Source organism: Mauremys reevesii, unplaced genomic scaffold, assembly GCF_016161935.1.
Source record: "Mauremys reevesii isolate NIE-2019 unplaced genomic scaffold, ASM1616193v1 Contig52, whole genome shotgun sequence".
NCBI lineage: Eukaryota > Metazoa > Chordata > Testudines > Geoemydidae > Mauremys > Mauremys reevesii.
The window spans coordinates 279,098-297,879 of NW_024100865.1; the positions used below are offsets into that span (position 1 = coordinate 279,098).

At 49.5% G+C, this 18,782-nt stretch overlaps 1 protein-coding gene across 6 annotated transcripts; it reads left to right on the forward strand.

The window, feature by feature from the left end:
- The first annotated feature begins 1,126 nt into the window (after positions 1–1,126).
- Positions 1,127–18,024, forward strand: LOC120394371 (alpha-mannosidase 2C1-like). 6 transcript variants are annotated; one of them, XM_039518601.1, is made up of 17 exons: positions 1,127–1,294; positions 3,656–3,781; positions 5,297–5,420; positions 6,060–6,130; positions 6,631–6,808; positions 7,262–7,451; positions 8,899–9,005; positions 9,375–9,485; positions 10,534–10,626; positions 11,341–11,457; positions 12,667–12,762; positions 13,259–13,404; positions 13,676–13,799; positions 15,003–15,124; positions 16,137–16,222; positions 17,181–17,275; positions 17,889–18,024. In XM_039518601.1, exons 1-16 carry the CDS (start codon positions 1,194–1,196, stop codon positions 17,216–17,218), a joined length of 1,830 nt encoding a protein of 609 aa, XP_039374535.1. In that variant the 5' UTR covers positions 1,127–1,193; the 3' UTR covers positions 17,219–17,275; positions 17,889–18,024. The 6 variants fall into 6 exon arrangements, with proteins under 6 accessions (XP_039374535.1, XP_039374537.1, XP_039374538.1 ...); XM_039518603.1 differs by having other exon boundaries at positions 17,871–18,006; XM_039518604.1 differs by lacking the exon at positions 17,889–18,024 and having other exon boundaries at positions 16,123–16,222.
- Positions 18,025–18,782: the final 758 nt, after the last annotated feature.

The following is an 18,782-nucleotide window of genomic DNA, read 5'->3' on the forward strand; positions in this document are numbered from 1 at the left end:
CCTAGGGAGGTGGTGGAATCTCCATCCTTAGAGGTTTTTATGGTCAGGCTTGACAAAGCCCTGGCTGGGATGATTTAGTTGGGTTTGGTCCTGCTTTGAGCAGGGGATTGGATTAGATACCTCCTGAGGTCCCTTCCAACCCTGAGATTCTATGATTCTATGATTCCTCATGGAGATTTCCTCCCCCAGAGCCTTCTACCATGGGTTTGACCATGGGGGTGGGATGACTTTGCCGCAGAATCCCAAGAAACTGCATCCTGAAAACAATTCAGGTCAGATCAAAACCCTCATTGGACAAAGGATCATGGTGCAGTAGGAGTGAATGGAGAGAACAAGCAAGGGCGGTGTGGAACTTTCTGTACTCTCCTACTTTCTGGAAGCCAAATTCTGCAACATGGGAAATTCACAGGGCCCAAATTCTTCTCTTACAGAGCTGTATCTTTAAATGACTGCCCTTGCCTGGTTTCTAGCCCCATCATAGGCCATGCTTATTAAAGGCTTAGGGGACAACGTGAATGCCTATTGAGCACATTGGCAGAAGTGGAGATAGAGAGTGTATATTTTAATACGTGATTGAGTTCAAGCTTCTCTGGTTGCTCACACTTCTGGGAACGATTTCAGCAACTGTTCTGATCATCAGAGAAGTTGTACAAATGAAGTACCCGATCTTACAAGCTGATCAGTGTGGGTGGCTCACTGCACCTAGGATGAAGCTCACCGAAGACTCTGCAGGCGTCCACCTACAGGGAGCTGCCTGCAGGGTTTGAGCCTGAGAGGGTTTGAAAGGGGGTCCCCTTTCTACCTATGATACATTCACAATGCAGCTGATGTAACAGTGACAACCCAGTGGTGTGAGTAAAACTATTTGAAGGTGTAAAATTGCCAGGCAATGGGGTCAGAGTCAGTAGAAGACCCAGTGCTATCGCTAATTCCAATGGATGAATCATCTCTCTTGCGTGCGGTGAGGACTAGAAAGCAGCACATGAAAGGGAGCTGGAGGGACTCGAGTGCCCGTTGCTGGGCGACAGGGAGAGGCGGGACCCAGGCCCCGCCCCCGGGGCGCTCCCTCCCCACCGTACTACCACACACCCCCCCGGCCCCGCACATGCGCAGTAGCCCACGGGTTCGGGCTCCCCCTGTCGCCGGGCTCCGGAGCTGTGTCTCGGCCCGTGTCCGCGCTGCTCCGCGGGGCCATGGCCGGGCCCCAGGTGCTGAAGCACCGGCGCACCACGCTGGAGCGGGCCGAGAAGCTCCTCTCCGGGCCCGGCTTCCCCGACTGCAACCTCCGGGGCAGGTGGGAGCCGGACCGGTCCGCCCCGCCCCCTCCGGCCGGGAACCAGCGGCCCGCGGGCGGGCGTCCCCCGGGCCGGCGCTGCGCTCGCGCTCGGGACGCTGGGCCGGGGGGTGCGCGGGCGAGCTGCGGAGCGAGCCCCGCTGGGGGACCCGAGCCGCCACCGGCCCCTGGGTCCTGCTGGCCCGGCTGTGAGCGCGGGCCGGGGTCGGACGGGTCTGGGTTTGGAAAGCGACGTGGCTTCTCCGCAGTGAAACCCGCTGCTCGGGCTGCGGCTCTGCCTGAGAGTCGCAGTGAGTCCAGCCGTGCCCCGGGGCGGGGGCGATCGGGTGGGGCGTCCCCACCTACTACAGCGGGTGTCGCTGCTCCGAAAGCTTGGAGCAGGCTGCGGGGGCAGGTGAAGGGACACTTGCAAGCTCCTTTATTGTGCGTTTAAAGGCTTTACAAATCAAAGGTGCTCTGCTGCTCTGTCTTTCCCCTTTGCTGTTTCACGCTGCAGTTAGGCTGGTCAGTTTCACTTTTCTGCTTCTTTCTCTCGGATTCTGACAATGCTTTTGGGTTTCTCACAGTGTAGGAAGGAGGTTCTCCTTTTCACCCTGTGCAGCAGCTCCAGAGAGATCCTCTCACAGACCCATCTGTCTTACCAACACCGCAATCTTCCTGTTATTTGGCTCTCAAATATTTAAACAAAAAGACTCTACAATTACTGCATCTACTCCTGGCAGCTGTCACATAAATCCTTCCTCCTGCAACTGGCTCTGCTCAGGAGGACCCCAGCGTGGAGCCTCATTGAAGTTAATGGGGCTTCTGCATAGACGCACAGCCAATCCACTTAAAATAACTTGCAGGATTGGGGCCTGAATATATGCATGCCCAGGAAACTAGATGTGAGCTAAACAGGATTGCTGCATGTGTGTGTCCCCCTCCAATCCTGCCATGGGGCACAAAGGAGTCAGGTAGGCTGTGTTGGGTGGGAGAAAGTGGGAACCAGCCAGCCTCAAAGCAATACTACTGTTGTCACTTCTAGTTCCCTGCACAGACGTGCACTACTCTGATAGCAGCATGGTGCAGCCACTAACCAGGGGGAAGGGATATGAGTGGTATGATATCAGTGGTATGAGTGTTCGCCTGCTAAACCCAGGGTTGTGAGTTCAATCCTTGAGGAGACCACTTAGGGATCTGGGGCCAAAATTGGTCCTGCTAGTGAAGGCCCAGGGGGCTGGACTCAATGACCTTTCAAGGTCCCTTCCAGTTCTAGGAGATTGGTATATCTCCAATTATTACCTTTTTTACCTTATGTCAAACCCCCCCCCCCCCTTGTATTACATTTAAAAAAATCCTTCAGTCCTGTTTTCCTGGAAAAGAACAAACCAATAATTGCATTGTAACCACCTTCTTCAGAACTCAGATGAATGAATGACATGTTGGGTCTAAGACTATGTCACTCTGCTGCTTCAGGAGTGGAATTTCTGTCTGGACTATACATTTCCTCTTGATGCTTTAAGTCATAATGTGACTATTGCTGCTCAGCTAGTGTCTTTAAAATCTGTACAAGTAAATAACTGTACCATGGTATTGCTATATGTAGTTCATGTGAGTTCACTTAGGGACAGATCCTCAGGTGATGTAGATTGTCATAGCTTCATCCAGTGCTAATATGCTGTAACCTTTGCTTGCAAAGGTATTTGTAAGGCGTTGAATGGGGGCTCCTATCATTTAAATAGAAAAGAACAAAAGGGAAACGTTGTTATTAAGAGGATGGTGATCAATTGTTCTCCACATCCACTGAGGATAGTACAAGAAGTAATGGGCTTAATTTGAAGCAAGGGAGATTTAGGATGGACATCAGGAAAATAATTCTAATTATAAGGATAGTTAAGGTCTGGAACAGGTTACCTAGAGAGGTTGTAGAATCCCCACCATTGGAGGTTTTTTAAGAACACCTTGGACAAAGACCTGTCAGGGATGGCCTTCTAGGTTTACTTGATCCTATCTCAGCACAGGAGGCTGGGCTAGAGGTCCCTTCCAGCCGTACGTTTCTATGATGGTGTGATTTGTGGGAAGAAAGAAAATCTCCATGGCTTGGCACTTGTGGTAGTCAAAATATACAAGGCAGATACAGGTGTTCTGCTGCCATTGGTGACCACATGCCACGCTGGGCACCCAGGATTATTGTCAGGCTAATAAGCAAGAGGATTGTTAGTTTTTTAAAACATTGGTTTTTTTTAAACTGAATGTTTCTGCAATGGTGAACCACTGGGGAAAAACCAAGCATGACAAAGCTTTAGCCTTTGTCAGGAGATCGGGAGACAGATCCTCGTACATTGGGGTGATTGGCTTTATTGCATGTCATCTTTCCTGCAGGCTTTTCGGGGACACCTGCCCCCTGGTGTCTCTCTCCTGCTTCCAGACCCCTCAGCGAATCCCACGTGATGAAGCTGTCAGACAAGAATTCAAACCTGTGAAAGTTGGGGACTCCTTTGGACCCACGTAAGTACCAGCCTTAGAGGAACAAAGTGATGTGAATTGATTTTTAACTGACGTTTATTTAAATGAGGAAGTGATGTGAAGTCGCTATTGTTTTTCCCCTTGAGGGACACAATGAGCTGTGTGTGAGATTCCATTTTTACTCCCCAGGTGCTGCAGATTAATCAGTAGGACTGTGTGCAACACCTGTGTGTATGCAACTATTTTTTTCTACACCTAAAGATATCTTTAGTACTTTAACTTCAGGTTACTTGTATGCGTATTAGCTAATCCTCACAAACCCCTGATGAAGTAGGACAGAAGATATCTAATCCTCCCTGTTTTACATTTGGGAAGAAACTGAGGGATGGAGAAGTTAAGTAACCTGAGGCCTTGTGGCAAGTCAGTGTCAGAGGCAGGACTAGACTGCAAGCTAGGCACTCTGAAATCTCTTTGCTCAGCCATCTACCTCACTCTTTTGGATTCTTTCAGCTCCATGTTTAGGACTTTGATTTTGATTGATGCGTTGGGCCTATCGGCAAATCTCCAGGCAGAACAGAAGGCCTGTGATAATGCTTGGGCAGGTAAAGGAGGTATCATAAATACCTGTTTCTTGGGTGTTTGTAATTTGTTATAAAAATAAACTCCAGACTAAAACTTGACCCAAGAACTCTGGAAGCTAATTACTTGTCTCTGTCCATCCTGAGCCCCTCTCCTCCAACTTGACTCCCATGACAGCAGTCCCTGTGGAATACTTCATGTTAGACTATGGAGGTGCGGGGAGTGGATCTTTGAGACTTGGGCCTTCATGAAATAGGGTTGATTTCATCCCTTTTCTCCCCTTCTGAGGCCTTTCCTGCCTGGTGGGTAGTTGCTCTATCCCTGCAGTCACAATCTCTGGTCTCACTCCATGCTGGTAATGAGAGACCCTCTTTGTGCACCCCTTCTGCTTCCAGCATGGCAGCTCCTTTGTCCTGATTTCTCTGAGAGAGCAGGTCAAACTGTTGCTAGACAGCTGGCTGATTCACTCGACAGCTGGCTGAGATGCCCTGGGTCTTTGGGACCTGGGTGGAATGTGTGGGTGTCTCAATCCAGTTCCTAGACAACAGGTGTCTGTACTGTAAAAGCGCCTCTAAACTTTCCCCCCTTGCTGACTGTCTGACTGGATGAGCCATGGAGAACAAACTGCCCGTGGATGTTCCTGGTGGGTCTGGTTTGATGTGTATGGGTGGAGGCAGAGCGTGGGGTGCTTGTACTGCTGCCCTATCATACCTGATCTATACAGAGCAGATCTCTGTCTACGGGGCTGTCAGTTGAGCATCTTTCACTCTTAGGAAAACATAAAAGCAAGCCCTGGCGGGATTGTCTCCTGTGTGTGTTTGTGCATTGGTGTCTGTACATACTATGTGCTTTCCCCACAGACCTCCTTAGAGATTCTACTGAGGCTGTAGTGTCTTGTGCATGTTAACCTTTCATAGGGAAATGCTTAATCAGGAACGGCTCAACATCAGTTCAGAAGTGTATGTACCTGTCTTTCAGGTGGTGGACCTGCTGGTTTAAAGTGGAGCTTAGCATCCCCAGAGAATGGGTGGGGAAGGAAGTGCATCTCCTGTGGGAAAGCGATGGGGAAGGGATGGTGTGGAGGGATGCGCAGCCGGTTCAGGTAAGAGGAAGTGTGTGTGCCAATGCTAGATCTTTCTTAGAAGTATGTCATAGGCAGTGCTGCAATCAATGCTGTTTCCATGACATGTCCTCTGCCTCAGCCCTTTATAATGGGGCTGTCGGAATTCCCTGCCATTTGTTACATGGTTTGCATCAGACTGGATTTGAATTTCCTCTAATTATATAGCGCTTCCCTGTTTTGTGAGGTTTTTAATGCAATATTCCTGACCATTGGTCTCTGGCATGGAATACCCATGGGACTGGTATTAACCCTGCGGTTGCAGCAACTCACCAGGAGAAGCCGACCCTTTCTATGATGTTTTTAGTGTCTGTTTGATGAGGCATGGAGACATGTCCTAGGGAGTTTGAGCAAAATCTTCATTCAGCGGGGTGCTGCAAATGGTCTTTGTAGTAGTTCTACAGGCAAACAGTGAGCACAGTCTCAGTACGCACAACTCCGTGGTAATCTGCCATGTGTCAGAAGGGGCCCCTCTGCTGATATGTATCAACAAGCCATGGGTTAGTGATTCTGTACTGATGCAGCATGGCAGCCATTCCCATTGAACCTGTGTTAACATCTCTGACGTGCGTGTTGTCATGGAGCTATTTTAATGTTCCTCCTCCCTGTCGTGACACACAGGGTTTGACTAAAGAAGGGGAGAAGACCAGCTATATCCTGACAGACAGCCTCAAGGAGGCAGAGCCTCACAGGTGAGCACTGATGCTTGCTGAAATTCAGGGAAACCCCCACCCTGCACTGGTTGGAGGGGCTGTGAGGTACTCTTGGCACAGCCACACCACACAGGGAAAATGCCCAGGCCTCTCTGTTGAGAGCTGTGAGGACCAGTGATGTAGCATTGTCACCTATTGGCTGCTCAGCTCATGAGGTAACATCAGGCTGGATTACAATGACAAGGTTTATTGATTGCTGTGCTTCAGGGTGTGAGTTGCTCACTAAGTAGGATGAGGAAGAAATGTGTCCCTCGTGGGGTAGTGTTGCACAGTTAGGTTGGTGTAGTATGTCTGTCTGTCTCTGAAGCACTGGCCACCGTAAGAGACAGGATACCAGACTAGACGGGCCACTGGTCTGGCCTGGTCCGACCGTTCCTGTGCTTTTGGCAGATCTTGTTTCCCAGTCTCTATGCAGAGAACACAGTGAGTTGCTCATTGATCTCTGGTGACTTCTGTTTCCCTTTTTCTCATTTCTACAGTCTGACTGTCTACGTGGAAGTTGCCTGCAATGGTCTCTTTGGGGCTGGAAAAGGCAGCCTGATTGCACCTCCTGACCCTGACAAGAAGTTCACCCTGCACAAGGCGGAGCTTGTGGTCTTCAACAGGGATGTCCATGAGCTGCTGGTAGACTTTGAGATACTAGTGGACATGGCCAAGGTAAATACTTCAGTCCTCTGTCTCTTTTATTCTCCAGCTCCTCTATCTCCCTCTCTCCTCCTTTTTTCATGACTTTCCCTTTGGTTTGACCTCCTTCCCCCAGCTCTCCAGCGTCTACCAAAAAGACCTGAAGCAGTAAGTATTTGCCATTGTAGTTTGTGTACAACTGGAAGTGTCTCCTTTGTTTCATCATGTCAGCTAACATCAGCAGCCTCTGAGTTCCAAAAAAGTGAAATGTGTATAGTAGGGGAAGGAAACACCATCTTTGCGTATGTATTGCCTCAGGCTACACGTGTCATTGGTAGAGAGGTGGGAAGTTGGTAGGACACTGCTAATGGGCTGTCCATATGTGCAGCAGTTCAGCGTGCTATCCATCATACAGACTCTCAGCCTGTCCGATATAAGAGTTGCTGAGCTAAGCGTCTCTCTCTTCTCACTCTTGCCCTCCCTCAGTTCCTCGGGGAGGAAAACCAGCGGAGCTTCCAGACACTATATGTGGCCAATCAGATGGTTAACCTGCTTGATGTCACAGACTCCTCTACCTTCCCTGCAGTGCGTCACCTCGCTTCTTCCATCTTTAGGCAGAAGAATGGCGAGAGCCAGCACTCCATCCATGCTATGGGCCACTGCCACATTGATTCTGGTAAGAATGGGTCCAGGGGATGCGTGCTATGGAAAGGCCTGTGGTTAGTAGGGCTGGCCAGTGATGCTGGGTGCTGCCAGAGGGGAGCAGTTCTCAGGCGAATAGGCACTGAGTGTTCTGTAGAAGTGATGCTCTGAGCCTCTAGGATAAGGGACAGGGATATCCCAGCTATCAGCTACAAAATGTATGTAGCCGTGTCAGCCTGACTGGAGATGGTGACTTACCACAAGGCTGGAAGGCATCCTTTACAAAGGGGCATGTCAAAGCCTTCCATGCCCATTCCTTAGTTGCTTTGCCTGGCCCCTAGATTTCAAATTCCCAGTGGGGTTTTCCTAGTCATGCTATTGTGGGGAAAGGAAGTGAGGTATCCAGGACAGGCAGCAGCCCCGTGAGCTGAGGACTCTTCAGGACTTACAGCCATGCTTCAATCCATTGACATTTTAATAGTGTGATTTTCCCATGTCTTCACACCCTGCAGTGGTTGATTCTTGTAAAGGCAGCACAGCTTGGATCCCAGATGAGTAGGGCCCTACCGAATTCACCGTCCATCTTTGTGAATTGCATGGTCATAGCATTTTAAAAATCTTTATTGTCACAATTTCAGATATTTAAATCTTAAATTTCACGCAGTTGTAAACAAAGCATGAATATGTATGGAAAAAGAGCAAAATACAAACCTGTAAAGCCCTTAAGTCCGTGTTTCTCAAACTAGGGGTCCCAGGCCAAAAGGGGTTGCAAAGCTATTATAGGGGTGGTTGCGGTATTGCCACCCTTACTTCTGCACTGCCTTCAGAGCTGGGTAGCTGGAGCATGGTGGCTGCTGGACTGATGCCGAGCTCTGAAGGCAGTGCCGCAACCAGGAGTAGCGCAGCGTTCAGAGCTGGATTCCTGGCCAGCAGCCGCTGCTCTCTGGCCACTCAGCTCTGAAGGCAGTGCCACCAGCAGCAGCAGGTAGAAGTAAGGGTGGCGATACCATACTATGCCATCCTTACTTCTGTGTTGCTGCTGGCAGCGGCACTGCATTCAGACCTTGGTGCCTAGCAAGCAGCTGCCGCGCTCCAGCCACCCAGCTCTGAAGGCAGCATAGATGTAAGGGTAGCAGTACTGCAACCCCTATACAATAGGCTTGAGACCCTCTTTTGGGTTGATACCCCCCATTTGAGAAATGCTGTGTACTTGTATATACTTTTACCCTATAGTATAAAAGAATATAGTACAGGGTGAAAGTACACAAAATATCAGATTTTACGGGGGAACCCAGATTTCATGGTCCGTGACACGTTTTTCACAGTTGTGATGAGGCTCAGTTGTGTCTTTCCAGCCAGGGGAAGGCAGCACAGAATGGGCATTGGCAGGCGACAGGCTGTATGTGTATATAAAATAATGGCCATTTAAAATGGAAAGGCCATGTGGCCACAGTGAGATCAGCCTGCTTCTGTCCCTGCAGCCTGGCTGTGGCCATACGAGGAGTCTATCCGCAAGTGTGCTCGCAGCTGGGTGACTGTTGTACGCCTGATGGAGAAGAACCCGGAGTTCACGTTTGTCTGCTCGCAGGTGAGTTGTCATCTGCCGCTCTCAGGTGGGCAGCAAAACTCTTGGAGCAAAGACAGGAGGAAGGTTAGTGCATATTCTAAGGAGCATGGTAAGTGGCTGGGAGAGGGGCTGCTATGCAAGGGACTTCTCTATCCCTGGTCTCCAAGTTGTTTCTACCATGCTCCCAAGACCAGATGCCAGGTGTAGATTTCAGCCCAAGCCTCCTGCCTGGTAGCTGTCCTGCCAGGTCTGGGACCAGTCCTATTTGCACTGAGCTCCAATGCCTGCTGAAAATTCAGGTTTGCAGCTGCTGTGAGTCAGAAGCTTTAGACAAATTGGATAATCTCTAAAATAATCTCCGGGTGCTTTATGGCTCTGTCTTCTTTGCAGGCCCAGCAGTTTGAGTGGGTGAGGAACTGGTATCCTGGGCTGTACGCTCAGATTCAGGACTATGCCAAAGAGGGACGGTTCATACCTGTTGGCGGCACCTGGGTAGAAATGGTAAGGTCACGGCAGCCCTTCTGCATTGCCCTCTGAGTCTTGTCTCTAACAGATCAGTTACTGAGTCTCAGATGCCTTCTCTTAACATCTTCTTCTGCTCAGACCCTCAAGGGGAATCATGAGAGGGATTTTGGAACCCAGCCCCTAGCCTGGGGAGCCCTTCCCTCTGGAAACGTAACCCTAACCCTACCATTTGGAATACTAATGGTACCTGAAGACCACTACCCTTTAGAACCCTTATCCTAACTCAGGGACCCCTACCTTTGGGACATTAATCCTAGGCGTTGGGGCCTAACACAGTGACTCCTACCCTTTGGAAACCTAAATGTATCCTGGAGAGCCCTATACTCTGAAACTTTAACCTTCACCAGGGGAGTCCTATGCATTGGAAACCTAAATATAGTGTGAGGAGTCCTCTCTGTTGGAACCCTAATGCTACCTTGGGGATCCATACCCTGTGGAACCCTGACCTTAGCTTGGGGAGTCGCACCATCTTGAATCCTAATGCTTGCTTGGGCAGCCCTGTTACCCTAGCTCTAACCTCTGGAACCCTAACACTAGCCGGGGTGTCTTATCGATTGGAAATCTAACCTGAACTTGGGGAGCCTTGCCCTCTGGAACCCAACCCTAGCTGCAGGAGTCTTATCTACGTGAACCCTAGCCCTAGCCTTGGGAGCCCGACCCTCTGGAACCATAGCACTAGCTTGGGGAGTCCTATCAACTGGAATCCTAGCCCTGTTCCAGGGAGTCCTACCCTCTGTACCCCCAACTGTAGATTAGGCAGCCTTATACCCTGGAACCATAACGCAGTAGCACCCTCAGCTGTATTGTGAACACAGCTCTTCCCTTTCCCCAGACTCTGTTACCCTCCCCCTCCCCTCTGGAGGGTGTGTCAAGTCCATACATGACTGCAGTGTCTCAGCTGGGAGCTGTATGGATTGGGCCTGCCATGGGGTGCATGCTACTGGGGTGGCCACTCTCCTTTCTCTGCTGGCAAGCGGGGCAGGAGATCTGCATAGAATTCCTCAGGGCTGCCATTATCTCCCAGGACGGGAATCTTCCCAGTGGCGAATCAATGGTGCGTCAGTTCCTGCAGGGACAGCGGTTTTTCCAGCAGCAGTTTGGGAAGCTTTGCTCGGAGGTATGTGTTCCTCCTCGGTGGATCCTCTACATGTTCCTTCTCTGTGGGGGTGGGGAAGTGATCCATGTGGTCCCTTCCAGAGCTGATATTCCCGGTGTCTCTGCTTCATTCTTGGTGGGACACGCTCACTTTGGAGTGATCTATCTAAGGTATGTATGTGGCCCATCACCGTGGTATTTGAATTCTTTCAATCTCTTTTGTATCTATCCTCATGCGCCCCTGTGGGGAAGGGCAGTGCTGCTATTCTCACTGTATAGATGGGAAAACTGACGCACAGACCGGCCCAGTGACTCGTCCAAGGTCACACATGAAATCTGTGGCAGAGCAGGGACTTTATTCCAGGTCTCCCAAGTCCTAAACTAGTGCCTGAACGGCTGGACCATCCACAAGAAATTGCAGCTGGAGGCTGCTAGGGCCTCGGATATATTAGTGCAGCGTACCTCTTCCTACCCCCCAGTACATAGGCCTTGGCCAGTTCATATAGCACCCACTACCTAGCAATATTTTCTCCAGGCTGAGGGGCCCTGTGGAGGGCATTAGGGCCACAGTGATACGTGGCTCATTATATGGGGTATCCAGAATTTGGGCCTGTTCCCATCTCGGCTCTAGAGATGTATGGAGAGATAGGTGCAGACTACATTGTCTGAGAGACATCTGAGCAGGTGATGGGATTGTGTTTCTCTCTCTCTCTCACGTTCTGTTCTCTGCTCCCAGTTTTGGTTGCCAGACACTTTTGGATACTCGGCCCAGCTGCCCCAGGTGATGCGTGGCTGTGGGATACGATGGTTCCTCACTCAGAAACTCAGCTGGAGCCTGGTGAACACCTTCCCGGTGAGCTGGTCTTTCCTGCTGTGGGGGGTGTGCACATGTGTATGGGAATCTGCCCAGTGGGCTCGCTCCTGTCATAACTATGAAGGGAAGGGTAACAGCCCTCCTGTGTACAATACTATAAAATCCCTCCTGGCCAGAGACACCAAAATCCCTTTACCTGTAAAGGGTTAAGAAGCTCAGGTAACCTGGCTGACACCTGACCCAAAGGACCAATAAGGGGACAAGATACTTTCAAATCTTGGTGGGGGAAGGCTTTTGTTTGTGTGCTCTTTGTTTTGGGGGTTGTTCGCTCTGGGGACTAAGAGGGACCAGACATCAATCCATGCTCTCCAAATCTTTCTGAACCAGTTCTCATATTTCAGACTTGTAAGTAACAGCCAGGCAAGGCGTGTTAGTTTTATCTTTGTTTTCTCAACTTGTAAATGTTCCTTTTGCTAGGGGGTTTACCTCTGTTTGCTGTAACTTTGAACCTAAGGCTAGAGGGGGTTCCTCTGGGCTCTTTGAATCTGATTACGCTGTAAAGTTATTTTCTATCCTGATTTTACAGAGATGATTTTTACCTTTCTTTCTTTAATTAAAGCCATTCTTTTTAAGAACCTGATTGATTTTTCCTTGTTTGGATCTGGACTCACCAGGAATTGGTGGGGGGCAAAGGAAGGGGAATGGTTAATTTCTCCTTGTTTTTAGATCCATGGGTTTGGATCGGTGTTCACCAGGAACTTGGTGGAAAAGTCTCTTAAGGCTACTCAGGGAAGGGTTATAGTACTTGGGAGGAAAATATTCTAGGGAGGCAGTAGACAGAGTTTCCCTGATAACTCATAAATAATTTGGGTGGTGGCAGTAAAACCAGATCTAAGCTGGTAGTTAAGCTTAGAGGTTCTCATGCAGGTCCCCACACCTGTACCCTAGAGTTCAGAGTGGGGAAGGAACCTTGACAGGCCCTCATTCAGAGAGCTCACCAGAGCTTTACATGAGGCTGACTGGATCAGGTAGTTCATTAGCCACGACAAGAGAAGATTTGGCTACTGATCACATCATGATAAGGTTCTGAAGTATGACGCCAACAGCTTTGAAAAGTTAATAGTGAGCAACCAGAAGTTTCCTTTCAGTAGCTCCTTGGACTCGTGCGCCCCATTCTGGCTGTCCCTGTGGTGTCCCCCTGTGAAGCTGTAATAGACTCCCCCTTGGTGACATTTTGCTCTCTTCCAGCACAGCACCTTTTTCTGGGAAGGCATCGACGGCTCCCAAGTTCTGACCCATTTCCCGCCTGGCAATTCCTATGACCTAAAAGGTCGAGTGGAGGAGGTGAGCGATATGACATTTTAGGCAGATGGGTATGCTTCTGTCTTTCTGTCCCAGCGTACCCAGCTTGCAAGGGAATGTCACCGCCATCTGGGCTGTAAGCAAAGACTGTTGGAGGGGAGTGCCACATAGCGAGTAGGTGGGGAAAGGTGATAGGACAAGCAGCTGGGGGCTTTAGAGGTTTGGAGTAAAGCCCAGATTTGTCTGTCCATGCAATGTGTCAGAGCCTTGAGTTTCTATAATGAGCTGCATTTTAAAGATAAATTCACAGGGGAGTGGGGAGCTGATGAGTCACTGCAGGAGGGCTCTCAACTTCTCCAGATTCTCCTGTCTCCCTGGGCCCTGGTGGATGTGTCCCGGGAGGCAGAGCTGAAAAGAGAATGAACATGGTGAGAAGACAACAAGCTAGTGCCTGATCTTTACGCCTGCAGGGCTCTCCTTGGCTTGACTATGTGAGGGTCTGACACTACGTGTCATGTGTATACATAATCTTCTCTAGATGCTGAAAACCATGAACAACAACAAAGACAAAGGCCGTGTGAACCACAGCGCTGCTCTCTTTGGGTTTGGAGACGGAGGAGGTGGCCCGACTCAGAAGATGCTGGACAGGCTGAAGAGAATGAGAGATACGGATGGGCTGCCCAGGTCTGGGGAGGCTCTGCTCTCTCTCCTCATCTGTCCTTCAGAGCTCAGTGCCGACTGCTGACTCTTGAGAGATTTCTGCTAACCCCTTTGGTCCTAGCATTCTGGAGAGTGGGGCTGGAGGGAGCTGATGATTCACGGCTGGGGCTGTTGCTTTCCCACTTGCAAACCATCAACTCATGCTAGGGAAGGAACCACAGGGCTCCTCGTTCCCTCTGCAGTGGGCAGCAGCTGCTAAGCCTGTCCTGTTACTATCTGCATTTCTCCCCCATAGGGTTCAGATGTCCACACCTGACCAGTTTTTCTCTATGCTGGAGAAGGAGAAGACCCAGTTGCTCACCTGGACAGGAGAACTGTTCCTGGAGCTACACAACGGCTCTTATACCACCCAGGCCCAGGTTACCACTTGCCCGGGATGGGAGGGGAGATAAGACAGTGGGTGGAAACTATCTAGATCAATGTTAACTCTGACCAGTAGGGAAGACTTCCACTCTGAATCCATCTCCTTGGTGTGCCATCATTGGTGCAATTTAGCACCATAGTAGGACCCGATAAAGACCTTGTGATTCTCTAAAGCTTTGAGCCCATGTAATTTTCCCAGTTAGTCCAATATAAGTTATTAGGACAGAGCCCTATGTGCTACAATGATTGGTGCCCTGACTGCACCATGAAAATTAACAGAAAACTCCCATTGGCTTGAACCCTAGTGTAGACAAGACTCTTGCAGATGGTCTGTTTTGAACGCCATTTCTATTTAAGCTCTGTTCCAGCGTAGACACACCCTGTTTCTAGTTGGTCCACTTTCTAGGTCTCATGCACTGGCACAGCATTGGTGGGTTGGGGTTTTTAGCACTGCTTTTGGTTAATTCAGGTTTTCTTCTTTACAGGCCTTAAGTCTCAGCTTTAAACTATTGACAGGGTCTCTTTGAACTGTGTTTGAAAACAAGAGGGATGCTCTTGTTTGAGCCAGAGATGAGCAAAAGCTGCTCATTGGCTCTCGGGTTGATTGCTGAGCCACTGGTGGTTTTCCCTGTAGTAGGAAGGGGCATTCAGCCCTCAGTTGAGTGTGTCTCTCTGCCTGACCTCTGTAAACATGGTACAGAGAGGCTGCCACCCAAACCCTGTTGTTTCCAAAACTGACACGGCAGCATTGGGTGCTGCTATCAATTAACAGCATTGTGGGAAGTACCATCTTTCAGAACAGTTAGCTAATTTCTGAGTGACTGTAATCTCTGCTGTTACAGTGGGAGGGGCTCTGGAGAAGATACCTTCAGGGAAAAGAGAATCTCATTTCTATTTGTGAATATATAATAGAATATTAGGGTTGGAAGGGATCTCAGGAGGTCATCTAGTTCAACCCCCTGCTCAAAGCAGGACTGATCCCCAGACAGACTTTTACCCCAGTTCCCTGAATGGCCCCCTCAAGCATTAAGCTCACAACCCTGGGTTTAGTAGGCCAATGCTCAAACCACTGAGCTATCCCTTCCCCCCCACAGTGATAGATACCGTCTACATCCCGATGCCTGATATAATGTTTTGCAACAGATGGCAAAAATCTCCTCTGATAAAGCTCTTCCTGTTTCCACCTACTTTGGGATCAGATAAAGAAAGGGAATCGGGAGTGCGAGCGGATACTCCATGATGCTGAAGTACTGAGTAGTTTTGCTCTGACCCAGAAAAATACTTTCCAGTATCCTTCCATCAAACTGCAGCATCTCTGGAGGTAAAGTAGTTCGTCCGAGTGCCACTATTGATTGGATAAAGCTGCAGTGATAATTGGAGCCCTGTGCCGATACAGAAATTTGGATCAGCATCCGTGATAATTAACTTGTATCTGACCTGCAATCCTCACTCCCCCTTCTATATGCATCTGCATCCGCACCCTACCTCACTGGTAGAGCTCTGCGCACATACAAAAATTTGGACCAGCATCCAGTCTGCAATCTGCAAAGATGGTAAACAATGCAACCGCATCTGTGGATGCAGATATCTGCGGATATAAAGTGGATAACCGCAGATTTGCAGGGCTCTAGCGTTAAGCACACTCAGGTATATAAAAAACAAGCGGACACAGTGTTCCCATTAGATGAGATAGTAACAAACAGTATATTAAGTAGCAAACCAAAAAGTAGCCTCATTCATTTGTAGCTTAGACCAAACCCCAGACAGTCTCTCAACAGACTGATTTAGAAGAATTCATTGGACAAGTATATCAGTTGCCTGTCTATCAGAGGCTATTAGAAATACCCCTCTGGTCCTCAGGAGGCTGAACTGTTGTGTGCCACAGGCAGAGACCAGGAGACACTGATATACCACCAATGCCCAAGGTTGCTGCCAAAGCAGGGAATTGAAGGAACAAGTATATTTGTTTCTGTGAATTCCCAAACCTGTGCCCAGGGAATCCTCCCAGAACAAGACTAGGAATACCTGGTTCAGGTGACTGCTAAGAGAGCGCAGGGCCTTCGAGCCGGCTGCACTCTCTCTTGTCTCCAATAGCAGCAGAGCAGGGTCCGGCAGAACTCACGTTTTTGATGGATGGAATGAAAGTGGTGACCTGAAGCCAGAAGGCCACAGTTACCATGTGCATGTGAGAACTGCCTGGCTGTTGCAGTCCCCATCAGCCGTCAGCAAGATACAAAAGGCTTTGTCCTCTAGAATGAGGGTGGCATAGTTCCTTCATAGTGATACTAATCCATAGCTGTCTTCTGGTTCTTGCCTCGGTCCCTCGTGCTCAGGCTGCTGCTCCTGACTCAGTTCCATGACGTGTTGCCGGGCAGTTGTATCCAGCTGGTTGTGGAGGATGCCATGAGATACTATGCAGGTGAGGAGTGATTTGTACTTAGAGGCTTTTCCTGCCAAGTGGGTTGGGTTCATTGTAACACCCTCTGTCAGGTGGGTTTTAAAAGGTGGTGTTCCTGCTTTCTGATCTGACTCCTCAGCAGGTTTCGTTGTGGGTTGGTTTTGTTACAAGCCCTAGAGGCACTGGGGACTCCATATTAATAGGTGGTGCTCTTGGTGTTGATAATAACAAATGGGACCCAATCCGTTTTCCTCCCCTGCGCATCCTGCTTCCACCGAGGCTGGTAGGAGGAAGGATGCCCATAGTGCCCTGGGCCATGGCCCTGCTGCACCCAGCCAGTCTGCATTATGCCATTTGTCAATAACCAGAGAAAACAAGCCGCAACCATGTCGTTACACAATCAGAGTCTGGCAAGCAGAGGACACCTCCCCCCTCCCTGCAGGTGGAGACTCCGTGGCCCCAGGAGCCCTGTGAGACTGGAAGAGACAGTGCATGTGAAGGATTAGTTTGAGCAGTGGGGATGGGGAGGATTGTTGGGAGGTTGCTAGAAATGGCTGCAGAGATGCATCAACTCCAAAGCTAGACGGAACCATTGTGATCATCTCACTGACGCGTAGACTTTAAGACCAGAAGGGACCCTCATGATCATCTAGTCTGACCTGCACATTTCCGGCCACAGAACCTCACCTATCCCCCTCCTGTAGTAGGCCTCTAACCTCTGGCTGATTTAAAGACTTCAGGTTACAGAGAATCCACCATTTACACTAGTTCAGCAAGTGATCTATGCCCCATGCTGCAGAGAAGGCAAAACCCCTCCAGGGTCTCTGCCAATCTTACCTGAGGGGAAAATTCTTTCCTGACCCCAAATGTGGAGATCAGTTAGACCCTGAGCAAGTGGGTGAGACCCATCAGAGTTGGGTTTGAATTGTTTGATTTGGCAGATGTTGGTTAACCCCTTGTGTTCTGTGCCCAATTTCAGCGTTGGTCAGACTACGTAGAGCAGTACGTCAGCTCTGATTCTACCTCTCCCGAACTTCGGGAACACCTGGCCCAGGAGCCGGTTTTCCTGCCAAGGTGAGTGAACAAGCTGTGGCTGTGAAAAGTGACACACAGGCCAGAAGTACCCATGTCAGCAGAGGGAGAAAGATCTTACTCCGTCACAGTGTTGGCTGTTGCAGTCTCTTGTTTGTTTTTAGTACTCTGCCACTTTAGAAGACATTAACCTGGGAGTAGCATATAGAGACACAGTGCTGCTGCTTATTCCAAGAGCCCACCCTGGGCTCCTGCTCTCCAGTGACTGAGAGAGGGCATAGGCCACAGGCAGCAGGGAGGTCAGAGGTTTGGGGAGTCACAAGCCCCCCCTCCCCCCCCCTTTTTTTTTTTTTTGGCAATCATGTCTTTGCTTACAGAAGCCGTCTAGCTGAGTGTGGGAGGTGCTGAGTCAGTACTTTTCACTAGCAGGGAGTTGGTTGCGAAATAGCTGTGAAAGGCCCCCACTCTCCGTAAACAGCTGAGATCAGTGAGTTGGCTCATGGTAGGCACATGAGCCTAAAGGACTTTAATTTGTGACCATTCCACTCTGAGCAATACTTTGGGTTCCGAAGGGCTGGCCTGGAGCCACCAGATACGTCCAGCCTAGTGGGCAGAGGATGAGCACTAATCCCAGCAGGGATTTTCTGGTTTACAGGAACCTGAGGCGGATCCGTAAGTGTCGGCGTGGTCGGGAGCAGCAGGAGAAGGAAGGGAAGGAGGGAAACAGTAAGAAGTCCATGGAGAATGTGGAGAGCTTGGACAAGCTGGAGTGTAAATTCAAACTGAACTCCTATAAGATGGTGTACGTGATCAAATCGGAGGATTACATGTACAGGAGGACCACTCTGCTGCGTGCTCAGCAGGTAGGAGTTGAGTGAAGGGAATGGAACGAGCAGCTGGTGTTTCCCTGAACTTCTTGCTCCCAAAGGGTGTCTGGGGAGAGTCAGAGAACGTTTCTGGGGTGGGAGGGGTGTTGTTCTCCTGTAACATTTAACACTCTTCCTATTGCTTTGAGGATGGGACATGACATGGTTTCGTCCACTGGACTCTGTAAACTTCCTCTGAATGCTCCTGAGATGTAACCCTCCCTTTCCTCCCCCTCCATTTCCCAAATTCTCCTGTTAGAGTCGGCAGCTGTTAGCATCCTTTTACTCCTTGGTTTCTTGCCTAGGGTCACCTCACATTGGTTGCTAACCCCCTTGTCGCGGTGGGCCTAAAAAGGGGGATAGCAAAGAACTGAAATGCTGACACGTGCTCTGACATGGCCCTCCAAGCTCATCTCATCAAAGAGCTGTGCCTTGTCCCTGCAGTCACTGAGAGTGGGAGTCAGGGTTGCTCCCGGGCAGGGGAGCACTGCAAACGAATGTACCAGCTGCTTGAAAGCGCTGGGTCTGTGACTAGGATAGCCGCAGTGATGTCATACTTACAGAAAGGTCCAGGGTGGATAAACATTGGAAGACTTTTTTTTTTTAATTAAATAAAATTCCTTTTAAATTTTTTTTGTTACTTATAAGTTTTTCTTTTTAAAAATGAACCAGTTTAAAATGAA